Below are 14,433 nucleotides of genomic sequence, written 5' to 3' on the forward strand. Positions count from 1 at the left end.
GACTTACATGCACATGTGTGTGTATCCTTGTTAAATGCAAATAATTCATGGTCATTCCTTAATGGAGCACTACCTTTATGAATATAAGATACCCTTCTAGTACCATATATAAATGTATTTTTAAACCTTTTTTTTTTTTTTGAGACAGGAACTTGCTCTGTCACCCAGGCCAGAGTGCAAAGGTGCAATCATAGCTAACTGCAGCCTCGACCACCTAGGCTCAAGCAATCCTCCTCCTTCAGCCTCCTAAGTAGCTGGGACTACAGGTGCATGTAACCATGCCTGGCTAATATTTTTACTTTTTATAGAGACAGGGGTCTTGTTTTGTTGCCCAGGCTGATCTCAAACTCTTGGCTTCAAATGATCCTCCTGCCTCAGCCTCCCAAAGTGCCAGGATTACGTGTGACCCACCATGTAAGCCCATATTTTTCTAACTTCTACAGTAATAGTATCTGTATCCTATTTATTTATAACATAAATCTTACTTAGCCTGTTTTACTTCTCTTCACTCTTGCTCTCCCTACCTCCCTCCTATATCACCTGGAATTGGAATTCCAGGTTTTCTTTTTAACTTTCTAGAACCTAAATTCACTTTGTTTAGCAATATCTTTTACCAAATACATTACCACCGTTGCTTCTGTTATCTCACATCTTCCCTTATGATTTTTTAAATTATTGCTGGAATAGAATTCTGAAAAGTCACCCACACTTAAGTGATAGTTTAATTGAATTCAAAATTGTTTTCCCTCGATTTTAAAAAATAATGCTTCGTGTCTTCTTATATCCAGTGGAGCCCAAATGAGAAGTTGGATGTAAATTTAACTTCCATTTCTTCATAAGCATTTTCCCTGAATATGTTTAGAAATTTCTCTTTGTTCTCAAATTTTGTCACTGTGAATCTAGGTGAGAATCCTTCTCATCCTGTATGCTCAGAATTTAATAGGACCTTGCAGTCGAAGGATGTATGTACGCATTTAGATCCTGTGAAATATCCTCCTTTTCTCATGACTGTGGTTGCATACTACACAATAGTAGGTTGTACACTACACATTGGCAAATCTTATTATTCAAATGGCATCCCCTGAAATTGTGCAGTGCACAATCAGCAAATCTTATTTCGTAGATCTGTATTTTATTTCTTACATGTTCTCAATTCTCCCCTCCTCTCTAACTCCTCATCCTACTAGATGAGTTTAGAACATCTGGATCTATTTTTCATATCATTTAACTTTTCTTTCATTTCTGCATGCATCTTTTTATATGGCTTTGTGGAGGAATTTCTGGCTTATCTTGATCATTGTGAGTGGGGAGAAACTCAAACTATGTGTTTCCTGTGCTTTCACACCACAACAGTCAACACAGAAGACTGACCAAATGTGACGGGGGCGTGGGTGGGGAAAGGGTCTCCACACAGCAAGCAAGCAGTCAGTTCTGCAGTGGACAGCAGCTGAGTATAACTCCAATTCAATTTTTACACTATTTGTCAGGAGATCCCACAGGTTGAGGGCTGAGTCTACCAGACTGCCCCCACTTTAAATGCCAGTTGCAAGTCTGGGCCTCCAGAACTTCTGACCAACTATTTCCAGGTTGGGATTCCCATGGCTTCCTCCTTTGTATTGGATTAATTTGCTAGAGCAGCTCCTGAAATTCAGAGAAACACTTGTGTTTACTGATTTATAACAAAAAATACAGATGAAAAGATGCATAAGGGCTCAGCCTCCCAAAGTGCCAGGATTACATGTGTGACCCACATGGGGGAAGGAGCATGGAGCTTCCGTGCACCCCCACTGGGTGCGCCGCCCTTCAGGAACCTCTACATGTTCAGCTATCCAGAAGCTCTCCAAGCCCTGTCCCTTTTGGTCTTTACGGAGGCTCCGTTACGTAGGCATCACTGATTAAACCATTGGCCATTGGTGATCAGCTTAACCTTCAGCCCCTCTCCCGTCCCAGGAAGTTGGAGGTGGGCTGAAAGTCCAAACTTTCTAATCCTCCCTTGTTCTTTCTCGTCACCAACCCCCATCCTGAAGCTACCCAGGGGCTGCCAGACATCAGTCGACTCATTAATAAACAAAAAGACATCACTTTAGTGTTTCTAAGGATTTTAGGAGTTGTATGTCAGGAAATGGGGTTGAAGACCAAATATATATTTCATAATAGCACAATCTTTCAGCTTATTTATGTTCTCTTGGCTATATCTATCCTGTTCTGGATTTACCCCTTGTTGAATTTTTACATAAATAACAAAATTTTAAATTTCCAAGGCGTGGGAGCACCCAGTTACTTGGTACATTTTCCTGCCTCCTTGAATCAAATGACCGCACTCATTGCTGGTGTCAAAGATGTCAGTCACCAGCCAGGCATGGTGATTCACACCTGTAATCCCAGCACTTTGGGAGGCCAAGGTGGGTGGATCCCTTGAGCCCAGGAGTTTGAGACCAGCCTGGGCAAAATGGTGAAACCCCGTCTCTACAAAAAATACAAAAATTAGCTGGTTGTGGTGGTGCATGCCTGTGGTCCCAACTACTCAGGAGGCTGAGGTGGGAGGAGAGCTTGAGCCCAGGAGGTTGGGGCTGCAGTAAGCTGAGATCGTGCCACTGCACTCCAGCGTGGGCAATAGAACAAAACCCGGTCTCTAGAAAATAAATAAAAAGACTTCAGTCACCAAGGTAGGAGACGGGCAGATACTCCTACTGAAGCACCTGAACTGTCATCCTGTCAGCTGCCCCAAGACCAACTTTTGTCTCCTGGTTCCAAAACATGTGGATCATTTTTTGGTCCACTCCTGTCTTCTGCAGAAGTCCTCCTTGGCACTCTTCACTGTTACCCCATCTGCCATCTTTGTCCATTTTTTATCATTTCTAGGAATTTGGGGTAGAATATGAGAAGAAAGCAACATATCTTCAGTACACAATCTTGAATCCGTAGCTATTTTTCACCTGTGCATTAGAGACAGGAAACTTGCAGAGCCCTCGACGGGACTTCCCTACGACCATCAACTAATATTTATTGAATTGGTTATTAGTAGGAAACATTAAGCAATTATCCTTCATAAAAACATTATGAAGTAAGCATTACTATATTCCCAGTTTTAAGATGAGAAAACACAGATTAAAAACACCCTAAAGAGCAGAGCCAGGTTACACACCACGTGGTCCGTCTCAGGAGCCTGCGCTCTTTACTAATACACTATACGATGGCATATCTGGATGATTTTGGGAACACATTATACTTCTAACCTGCCAGGAGGGCCAAATATATTTACTTTGTCATCTCTGTGCTGTAAGGGGCCACATTTCTACCCATCAACTCAATCTACATTACTCAAGCCTGCTTGTAATTCATATGTAATTTCCTCATGCCAGGAACAACAGTCACAGTTCTGTTTTGCTACTCTTTTATCTTTGCGACTCAAATTCCCCCCTCCCCACTATAAATGATTTGCACATACTAGTCTAGAAAGATCTAATATGCCACTTTCCTCCACAGACACATCTCCACAATCATAAACACCATGAAATAAACTTCTCTTAGACAAATGAAAAATTTTCTTACTTTTTTTCTCCAGGCTAAGGATCAGAATTCAAGTTTTACTTGGTTAACTCTCCAGCTAATCCGAAAGCTGTCTTCTTCTCTATAGATGCTTGCTGTTTCAGGGGGGCAGGTGGGAGTTAAGAATAATTTCCATTACCTAATTCCTTGATACTAATGTGAAAAAATTATGAAAATCAGAGGTCAAACACTTAAAAAGATCCAGGAAAAATCTCCTACAAAGACACTTAAATAAGCAAAATCATCAAATTTTCATAATGCGACAGGGAGAAGATTGAAGAAACCAAAAAAAGCAAGTATGTTCCTTTGCTGGAACTAATCCTATGGCTGATATATACATGTAAGTTAATCAGCATACCTTTCTCCTGCTCATTATTCTACATATATAATATGGGTCTTAAGTAACTAAACATTCCAAACTAGATGAAATATAGTTCCAGAGAGAAATTATAAGTAGTTTAAGACTTAACCCTTTGTATTAATCAGAGTTCTCCAGAGGGATAAAACTAATAGGGGAGACATATACCTATATCTATAGATGATAATAGATTAGATATAGATATAGATATATTAAAGGGAGTTTATTAAGGAGAATTGGCTCACATGATTACAAGGCAGAATCCCACAGTGGGCCGTCTGCAAGCTGAGGAAGAAGCCAGTAGTGGCTCAGTCTGAGTCCAAAAGCCTCAAGAGTGGGGAAGCCCACAGTGCAGACTTCAGTCTGTGGCTGAAAGCCCAAAAGCCTCAGGCCAGCCACTGGTGTTAAGTCCAAGAGTCCAAAGAACCTGGAGTCTCATGTCCAAAGGCAGGAGGAATGGATGGAGGCATCCAGCACAGGAGAGAAATGAAAGCCAGAAGACTCTGCAAGCCAGCTTAGCCCACTTCTTTCTCCTGCTTTGTTCTAGCCACCCTGGCAGCCAACTGGATGGTCCCAACCCACATTGAGGGTGAGGTTTCTTCTCCCAGTCCACTGACTCGAATGTTAATCTCCTCTGGCAACACCCTCTCAGACACACCCAGAAACAATACTTAGCTATCTAGGCATCCTTTAATCCTATCAAATTTATACCTAATATTAACCATCACATCCTAGAATTTAGAATTTTCTTAAGAACATTGAATGACCCTTGCCTAGGGTTGTATCTGTGCTGTGGCTGAAGTCTGTTTTAGACTCCCTCCTGGCCTAAAGAATTTTCCTTCAATGCATTGAAAAATGTTAATCCCACAAACTAGAAACCAAGACTTTCGCAAAATCAAAACATCATTGAGAAGGTGGGTGTGAGGAAATCAAGCCTTTATCTTTAGATATATTCCATTCCTAGGTGTTAAAAACACTAATATTAAAAAGTGGTATGGATCTCCACCTACCCTCTGGTAATTTGCAGTTATTGCCCTTTGATCATGTAAAGCAACTGAGATCATTCGCTCCTGACTTCACGTCACTAATCTGTATCCTTCAGTTTTTGCTCCAAGTGTTGCTTCTTCTGAGTGCCGAGTGCTGCCCAGTACCTAGATTGATCTCTCTCTCTCTGTCTCTCAGTATCCAACCAATCCCAAGCTGTATTACCTCTTTACCATCTTTGGGAAAGTGGACCAGTATCCAGGCTTGGATAAGCCAAGGAAAAATACTAAGGAACTGCTTAAAGCTCTAGTTCTTCTACTTTGCTGTTTTTGGCTTTGGCCATCTAAAGCAAAGTTCCTTGGATTGGTTGACAGTGAGATACTCTCTAGATTCTTGTGTCTCTTTTTAGTAGGACCACCTAAAATGTGTCATCCATTGTGTAACGAGTTCTTGACCAAAGAAAAGAAATCTGAAGGTCTTCGGACTCTGTCATCTTCCTTGTTTGCCACTCTTTGGATTGTAATTTGAAGAGAAAAAAAATCTTCCTTGTTTTCTTGCAAAAATGTTGGATGCTGAGTAGTTGGCAAGAACAGTAACTTCAGCTAGAAAATGCTGGAAACAATTTAACAAGCAGAAATGATTAACTCAGAAATCATCGACAGAACTCCACCAACCCCATTTTTAAATTTCTGTTTAAACATTTCCCAAATTATTTGCACATTCTTCTTTTGGCTGTAAGACATTATTTTCTCTATGCTAGCTAACAGTTTTCCAGATAATTTCTATTCCCTTGACTTGTTCTTATGTTAAATCCTCAAAATTAAGGGCTTTCCGCTCAAGAATCAGATATAGGAAAGAAGTGTTTAATGAAATGATTTCACTTTTTTCTGAAAGTATTGACGTGAAGTATTAAAAGCATCATCTGATAGAAAAAGAAGGTACTTGCCAAATATTATATCAGCCTTTATAGAGCACTAGTAACAGACACTAGTAACTCAAAGTCTTTTGTTTCCTAATTTATTCTTTTCCTAATAGGCCACGTAGCAGACACTGAAGGTTCTACGTAACAAAGGTCCTACAAGTAAATTGTGAAAATGCCTTACTGGATGGTGTTTCTAGAATACAGAAGGTCTTATTTCCTTAATGCAAGATGCTTAGGGAAGTCACTCTCAAGTCACCAGAAATCTACTAAAGCACCACTTGCTGGAAAATGGAATGTGCTTTGGAAGTACAACAGTGCTCTTGCAAGCACCTTCCTAACCATAACAATAATAAGAGCAACACTGATCAAATATGTACCATGTTTCAGCCACTGTACTAAGTGCTTTGGGTACATTACCTCATTTAATCTTCATATCAAGCCTAGAAGATAGTTTCCACTATTTTTCCCATTTTACAGGGGAATAACTTGAGGATCAATTTGCTGTAAGGAAGTTTATTTATCACAAGTAGTAAAGAAACTTTTCCAAGGTCATACAGTCCTTACGTGGGGAAGCTATACTCAAAGCTGATGTTCATCACCACTACAGGATAGTGCCTTCTCAGCAAGAACTACTCTAACAGTGCTAAGAGGAGAAATGGGCAAGGTGGTAAGAGCCAGAATATCTGTTGTTGATGTTGCAGATTCAGCTCTGAACTTATGACCCTAAAATGATCTCCAACCTCAGCTGCCTGAGATGCCTTCAGCATGATATGTGATCATGTGAAAGCTATGTTATATGTATTATTTTTACTACCTCTTCTGCATCCAGATAGGTAGATTTTTTTCCTCTAGAAAAAAAAAAAAAAAAAAAAAAAACAGAAAAGAACTAAGACAAAAAAACAGGGAGATCTTAGCAGAACCAAGGCAGATTAGATTATATTAGCCTTGAAAATGGTGATAGCAATCAGTGATGTTGAACCTGAAATAATTTAAATAATTATCAGCAACTTACCAGAGCTACGTTAGTGGACCACTGGGATCTCTCTTATTTGGGTCTCAGTCTTCCATAAAGTAAAGGGACTATAATTGTCCATCTTCAAGGTTCCTTCTAATTGTGACTCATGTATAACCCCTTGACTCTTTTAGGAGATTTCTGGCAGTTAATGTCAATACTACCCTTCATATTGCCTCTGAGTTAGTTTAGGTAAGGTCCTTAAATACCCAATGACTTATACTCTGAGGCTTCTAAACTGGTATGTGGACCTTGGTGGTTGCAACTTCACCCAAATCCTCATTCTGTGTTGTGCTGTCCCTAATTTAGAGGGCAAAAGATTTCAAACTCAATTGTTTCTTGTTAAATTCAACTCTTGGAGCTCCACCTGTCATAAATACAACCCCATTTCCCACGTACTCAATTACTTCTGTTTCTCGAATCCATCATTCATCCCAGATATTTAGTGCCTAATGTATTTCAGATATAGTTCTACATAATAGGGATAGAGCAGTGTATGAAACAAAGTACCTACCTTCATAGGACTTATTCTGAGGAGGTAGGAGGGGAGACAAATGATGTATTACTCAGATATAGTCTAAGTTATTATAACAAATAAGTCTTTTAAAACAGTGGCTTGAATAAGATACAAGTTTATTTATCTCTAATGTAACAGTCTAGGGCTAACAAAGCAGTTCTGCCATCCTCATCGCAGGGCTTCTGCCTCTGGGTCCAAAGTAGTTGCCCCAATTCCTGCCATCACATCTGCACCCCAGCCAGTGCAGAGGTTAAGAGGGCAAGGGCAACATATACATATTCTTTTTTACGGCACAAACTAGAAGTAATATATACAACTTCCATTCACATCTCATTGGCCCCAAACTTTGAACAAACCCAGATGCAAGAGAAGCTGGTAAATTAGCCTTTAATTGAGAAGCCATGCGCCCAGAAAGCAGGGAGTTAAAGTATACAAGGAAAGATTTTTATGGATATCAGTCTCATTCAGAAATAAACAAGTAAATAATTAGTATTCAGATGGCATATGGAGAAAAATTAAGAAAGTTATGAGAGGCCGGGCACAGTGGCTAACACCTATAATCCCAGCACTTTGGGAGGTCAAGGGGGGGTGGATCACAAGGTCAGGAGATCGAGACCATCCTGACTAACACAGTGAAACCCCATCTCTACTAAAAATACAAAAAATTATCCGGGTCTGGTGGCAAACACCTGTAGTCCCAGCTACTCGGGAGCGGAGGTTGCAGTGAGCTGAGATTGCACCACTGCACTCCAGCCTGGGCAACAGAGTAAGACTCCATCTCAGAAAAAAAAAAAAAAGTTATGAGATAAGGAATACCAACAAGTGAGGAAAGAAGAGGAGGGGGCTTGTTATCTTACCTAAGATGTTCAGGGAAGACCTCAATGATAGTTGGTAAGGTAACTTCTGAGCAGAAGCTTACAATAAATTAGGAAGCCAGTCATGCAAATATCTAGGGAAGAGCCTTTTGAGAAGAGGAAATAGCAAGTGCAAACATCCTGAGATAGAAGGGCCTTGATGTAGTCAAGGAAGTACAAGGAGAAAATTATGATGAAATGGAGCAAACTAGGGAGTAGTAAGAGAGAAGGTCAGAGAAGTGAATGTGGGCCTTGATACTGAAGCCATCGGAGGGTTTTCTGTTGGGGAGGAGTAAGGGAATGATATGATCTGATTTATGTTTCAAAAAGTGTACTCTAGCTGCTTTGTGGGAAATACAGGAGGGAGAGAGCAGAATCAAGGAGGCCATTTAAAAAGCCACTGCAAATATTCAACATGTGGAAGCTTGGAGCAGGGAAACAGTGGTGAAGGTGGTGAGATGTGGTTAGATGCTGGACATATTTTGAGTCAAGAGGATTTTCTGATAAATTGCATATGGAAAATAAGAAAAAGCTTATTCACTCACCACTCTAATAGTCACACCAGTCTATAATCCCAGCACTTCGGGAAGCCAAGGCAGGTGGATCACTTGAGCCCAGGAGTTCAAGACCAACCTGGGCAACATAATGAGACCCCATCTCTACCAAAAAACTCTAAAAATTAGCCAGGCATGGTGGCATGCACCTGTAGTCCCAGCTACTCAGGAAGCTGAGGTGGAATGATCACCTGAGCCTGGGAGGTCAAGGCTGCAATGAACTGTAATCATGCCACTGCACTCCAGACTGGGTGACAGAGCAAGACCCTGTCTGGAAGAAAAAAAAAAAGGGGCGGGCATGGTGGTTCACACCTATAATCCCAGCACTTTGGGAGGCAGAGGCAGGCAGATCACCTGAGATTGGGAGTTCGAGACCAGCCTGGCCAAAATGTGAAACCCCACTTCTACAAAAATATAAAAATTAGCTGGGCATGATGGCTGCCATGTGTAATCCCAGCTACTCGGGGGGTTGAGGCAGGAGAATCACTTGAACCCGAGAGACAAAGGATGCAGTGAGCTAAGATTATGCCACTGTACTCCAGCCTGGGTGACAGAGTGAGACTCCATCTCAAAAAAAAGAAGGAAGAGGGAGGGAGAGAGAAAAGAAATAATAATCACACCCCAAGAAAAGACAGCCTCAAGAAAATCAAGCTACGACCATGGTGAACAATGCTCCAAGGGTTTTGTGATGCTGTAAGCTGAGTATGATGGGCATAAATTGTTTTGCACTCTGCAGGTAGGAAGGTGGGATAGCCAAAGCTGTTCAATATAATATTAAAAAATAAAATCTCGATTGAAGTAAAATAAAAGTTTTCTTAAGAGATATATTAAAGTAAATGGAAATGTTACAACCTGGATGAGAGGTAAGGAATTAATAACCTCTAATCACAGAATAAAAATGGAATGATTGAGAATTCCATCTACCCAAATCAGACAACTAAAAAGTTGAAAGAGGTTACAGTAAAAATTGGGTAAAACTAAATCCTAAAAAAAAAAAAAAAATTCCAGAGGATACGTGATATACTCGTCACAAAGAAAATTCCAGTTGAATCTTATGGACTTGAGGAATGGATACCTTTGTGTCTCCATCACTTAGCACAATAACTGGTACCATGTAAGTTCTCACAAAATTTTCCTGAACTCTCCAACCAGAGGCAACCTTTCACTCTCAATTCACATAACATTTCCTTCGTACTCCTCTTTTGGGAATAACACATCTTGCTTTAATTGTATTTATCTTTATGCCAGTTTAATTCTCTCTTTTAGATTCATTTACATCTTTGTATCCTCTAGCTCATTATTTTTTCAAAATAAAATGGATTCAAATAAAAAATTATTAAAGAGGTAAAGTAAAAGAAAATATTACAACCTGGCTGAGGGGCAAAAATTATATGTTCAACGTATATTTGATAATACATACTGAGAAAACACAGCCTACTTTTACTTTTCAAAAGTTTGTTCATGTTGACATTGTGGGACCTAGAAGATTTTTATCAAGTTTTCTATTTTTGCCAAGTCATATGATCTGTTACAGTTCAGCTAGAGTTAACCAAATGTAGAAAAAAAAAACAAAAAACTTCCATAATATCTAGTAATTCTCCAAAACAAGCTTGTTCCTTCCTTGTTGAACACTGACATTCTTTGATAACTCTAACTTTATCCCACAGAGGTCATGTACTTATTTCCCATATGTTGTCCTATGCTTAAATTCCAAATTCAGTTGCATTGACTTTTAGAACAGCTTTAGGAACTGCACCTAGTTTTAAAATACATTATTTGTCTACAAATTATGACAAAAGATTAAACTGTCATCTTTGTAGGTTTCTACACATACTCCAACTCATTCACTAATCCTTGAAAAGATTATGTAACCAATCTCAATGCCCTGACCCAGGTCAAGCCCATTTCTACATGTGCAGTGTTCTCTGGATCTGATATTTAAAGCCCCTTATCCTGATACTACATACCTTTTTTGTCTTCTGGAATGCGCCTCTCTTCTCATCCTTTTTCAAGGCACTAGAAAAGCAGACCATTTCTCCAGCACCTCAAACCATGGTGAGAAAGCTCCACTCGAATCTCATCATTTTGGCTACGTAGATACATTGGCTCAAGGGAAGATGCCAAGTGTAGTACTCTACCATTCTGAGGATTTTTGAATCTGTAACAGTTGTGTCAACTGGGCCAATAATTATGAAGGGCAATAATCAAGAGTATCCATGCTGGCCGGGTGCAGTGGCTCATGCCTGTAATCCCAGCACTTTGGGAGGATGAGGTGGGCAGACCACGACCGTGGTCAGGAGATCAAGACCATCCTGGCTAACATAGTGAAACCCCATCTCTACTAAAAATACAAAAACAAAATTAGCCGGGCATGGTGGTGGGCACCTGTAGTCCCAGATACTCGGGAGGCTGAGGCGGGAGAATGGCGGGAACCCAGGAGGCAGAGCTTGCAGTGAGCTGAGATCATCCACTGCGCTGCACTCCAGCTGGGGCGACAGAGTAAGACTCCATCTTAAAAAAAAAAAAAAAAAAAAAGTATCCATGCTAAAGAAGAAAAAAAGTTAGAAAAAAGGTAGAGAAAAATATTTACTGGAGTATTTGAACCCACCACTCTCAGATCAATTTTCTAGTGTTCTGTTGACTGAGCAATCAGTCAACAAACTTTCACTGAGAAGCTATTTTATAGTAGGCATTGGGATAGCCTTTGTGGACTACAAAGAAGCATATGTCTCTAACAGAAGACAAACAAGAAAATGTAAAAACAAGAAAAAGAAATTGAGGAATAAGGCTACAGTTTACAAAGCTACACAATTGTTCATTGTGCAAGGAGTGAGGCCTTAAGAAAAGACTTCCCTGTGAACTACAATGAGATGAAAAGGTTTCTCAGAGTGAGATTTGAACAAGAGTTTAAAGAACTGACAGACTGATAATAAGGTTCAGGTAGTCTAGAGGACTGAGTACTAAAACTCAGAACAATGTAATAAAAGCACAGAAGAGAAAGTTAGGATGTTTTACATGACGGTAGAACATTTAGGCTAAGCTGGAGGACTTGGGAGAACAAGTGAAGAAGGTAAGTTTTGGTTAGATAATAGGTGGCCTTTAGTTTCAGGATGAGGATTTGGAAGTTAATCTTTTGGTCAATGGGTAATAAATGATGGTATTTGTGTAGTTGAGCCAGTTGACAATGCTTTAACAACTTCAAAAGGCCCTGAAAGACATGGTCCTAATCCATAGGAAAAAATGAACTCCTGACTTCAGGAGCTAGGAGGAGATTGGATAGACTCTCTTATGGCCCAACTGTATAGAAAATAGACCACTTCGGCCATCTCACTTATTGAGTAACCTTTCCTACCAGAAAATGCGCTATATATTATTCCTTTTCTTTCAGTGGAAATTTTGGATTCTCAGTTATCTTTGCCTGACCTCTTGTCTGGTGATCAGAAAAAGATGACTAAACTGGGAATCTTAATTTTCTAGTGGAAAAAAAATCATGTATACCACATTTTATATAACTTTTAATTGGGTGTAAATTTGAACTCCATCATCATAAAAATTATTAGTAAAATTCATTTTAAGCACAAAGTTGTTAATTCCCCCAAGATTTATCAAGAATGGCTTAATTTCAAAGGCTGTCAAGTTAATTATAAACTAAGATTTTCCAGTTGCACCAAGGGCACATTTTATGTGGCAAAAGAAGCATCCACTGGCTTTTGTCAGGATGAGTCTTGAGTTATACAAGTTTTGAACCGAGAGGTCTTCAGAAATTCATCCCACATATTAACTGTGGCCTTCTCTACACCACAAATTCCCCTCCACTCATCCTCAAATTGTTTCCTTTCTCAGAACATCTGTGACACAAAGACTGTGACACACCCACAGGTCGATTAACCTGAGTACCCAACACCTATTAAAACATCCACACTCCTGAGAACACTAAAAACCAACCACCTCCTCAGGTCCCACCTCCAGTCTAGCTGAATCAGGAAACCTCAGGATAAGCACCTGGAAGCGGGTTTAACAAGCGCAAAGGTGATTCTTATAATTGGGAAAGTTTGTTACAGAACCAAGACACGGTCCTTGCCCTGGAGGAGGTATTTTCCTGTGGAGAAGGACCTGTAAACAGCCTATGAAGTGCTCAGCTTTCACCAAGAACAAAAACATGGACTGGTAGGGTTAAGGAAAAGTTTGATTGATATGAGGATTAAATCCTGAAGATTAGGGATGTCTTTGGGCGCTGGGGTCTCTCAATCGCCAAAGATCGACATTATAGGATAGGTAGCTTTGTCCCCCCGGCCTCTCCTGTGCCTCATGCTTAGCACTCCCAGCCTCTGCCCATTGGATACTTGTAGCACCCCACCTGACAACCCAAAACATCTATAGATATTGCCAAATACTCCACAGGGGGTGGGGGCGGTGGCAATATATCTCCCTGATTGAAGTCACTGGAATGGAAGTTAGGGGAGGATGGCTAAGTCAGGACTTGCAAAAAGGCTAAGGGACGAAAGCACATGGCTATATTCGACAAAGTTTGTGACAGACGCCTCTAGGTATATGTTTAAGGAAAACAGATTAAAACACTAAGAAATAGAGGTTGGACTGAGGGTTTGTCATCTGTATAGGAAATCTCATCTCGTTCATTACTTTCAGAAACGAAAAGGAAAACGACTTTGGAGATACAGGTTAAAGGTTGAAGGGGTGGGAAACCACCCCGTGCCTCCCTTCCCTCCCTCCCTCCAAAACATCCCAGAACGATAGTCAAACCTTTCTAATCTCTTAGTACAGGTAACTAGCAACTCAGTGTAAGACTGGGCGAGGATGACGAAGGGCCAACTCATTACAGGATTACAAGAAACTCCTTAGTCCTAAACCCAAATGCATCCGTGACCATGGTCACAATCCCCACCTGACCAAAAGCTATCCAACGCTCTGACAAGTGTTTACAGCTGCTATCTCGATTACTGAAGTGGCTCTGAAAAGAGCCTTTGGGGTAAGGTGGTTGATCTATTGCGTCCCTTGCACACCCTTACTTCGAGCTGGTGTACTTGGTGACCGCCTTGGTGCCCTCGGACACGGCGTGCTTGGCCAGCTCGCCGGGCAGCAGCAGGCGCACGGCCGTCTGGATCTCGCGGGACGTGATGGTGGAGCGCTTGTTGTAGTGCGCCAGGCGGGACGCCTCTCCTGCGATGCGCTCGAAGATGTCGTTGACGAAGGAGTTCATGATGCCCATGGCCTTGGACGAGATGCCGGTGTCGGGGTGGACCTGCTTCAGCACCTTGTACACGTAAACGGAGTAGCTCTCCTTGCGGCTGCGCTTGCGCTTCTTGCCGTCCTTCTTCTGCACTTTCGTAACAGCCTTTTTGGAGCCCTTCTTGGGAGCAGGAGCAGATTTTGCTGGATCCGGCATTTTTGCGCGAAAAATGCAACAGAGACTGAAAGAAGTAATTCCCGACTACCACAAAACGGGCTGGTTACGCGCTACTTATAGAGCTTGTATGCAAATGAGGACTCACAAAGTGCTGCGTTTTTATTGGTTAACTTACAATGGTGTCGTCATAGGGGGTGGAGTCTATGTAAATAATAGATTCTGGTCGTGCTTCCTTAGTGGTCACTGGAACAAAAGTCTTGTTATCCAATCAGAATGGTCCATTTCACACTAGCCAGTTTTAAGCTAGGTGAAGCGATA

General features: G+C 40.9%; 1 protein-coding gene across 5 annotated transcripts; it reads right to left on the reverse strand.

The window, feature by feature from the left end:
* Positions 1-1,115: 1,115 nt before the first annotated feature.
* LOC101003204 (histone H2B type 2-F-like) lies at positions 1,116-14,221 on the reverse strand. 5 transcript variants are annotated; one of them, XR_002515933.2, is made up of 3 exons: positions 13,778-14,219; positions 4,918-5,503; positions 2,585-3,702 (listed from the first exon to the last, which is right to left on the reverse strand). XR_002515933.2 is itself a non-coding variant. In XM_017946690.3 (2 exons), exons 1-2 carry the CDS (start codon positions 14,152-14,154, stop codon positions 1,533-1,535), a joined length of 486 nt encoding a protein of 161 aa, XP_017802179.1. In that variant the 5' UTR covers positions 14,155-14,221; the 3' UTR covers positions 1,116-1,532. The 5 variants fall into 5 exon arrangements, 2 of the variants coding, with proteins under 2 accessions (XP_017802179.1, XP_009178360.1); XR_002515934.2 differs by having other exon boundaries at positions 2,586-3,644; XM_017946690.3 differs by lacking the exons at positions 2,585-3,702; positions 4,918-5,503 and adding an exon at positions 1,116-1,641 and having other exon boundaries at positions 13,778-14,221.
* Positions 14,222-14,433: the final 212 nt, after the last annotated feature.

The sequence above is a fragment of the Papio anubis genome, chromosome 1, assembly GCF_008728515.1.
Source record: "Papio anubis isolate 15944 chromosome 1, Panubis1.0, whole genome shotgun sequence".
Classification (NCBI taxonomy): Eukaryota; Metazoa; Chordata; class Mammalia; order Primates; family Cercopithecidae; genus Papio; species Papio anubis.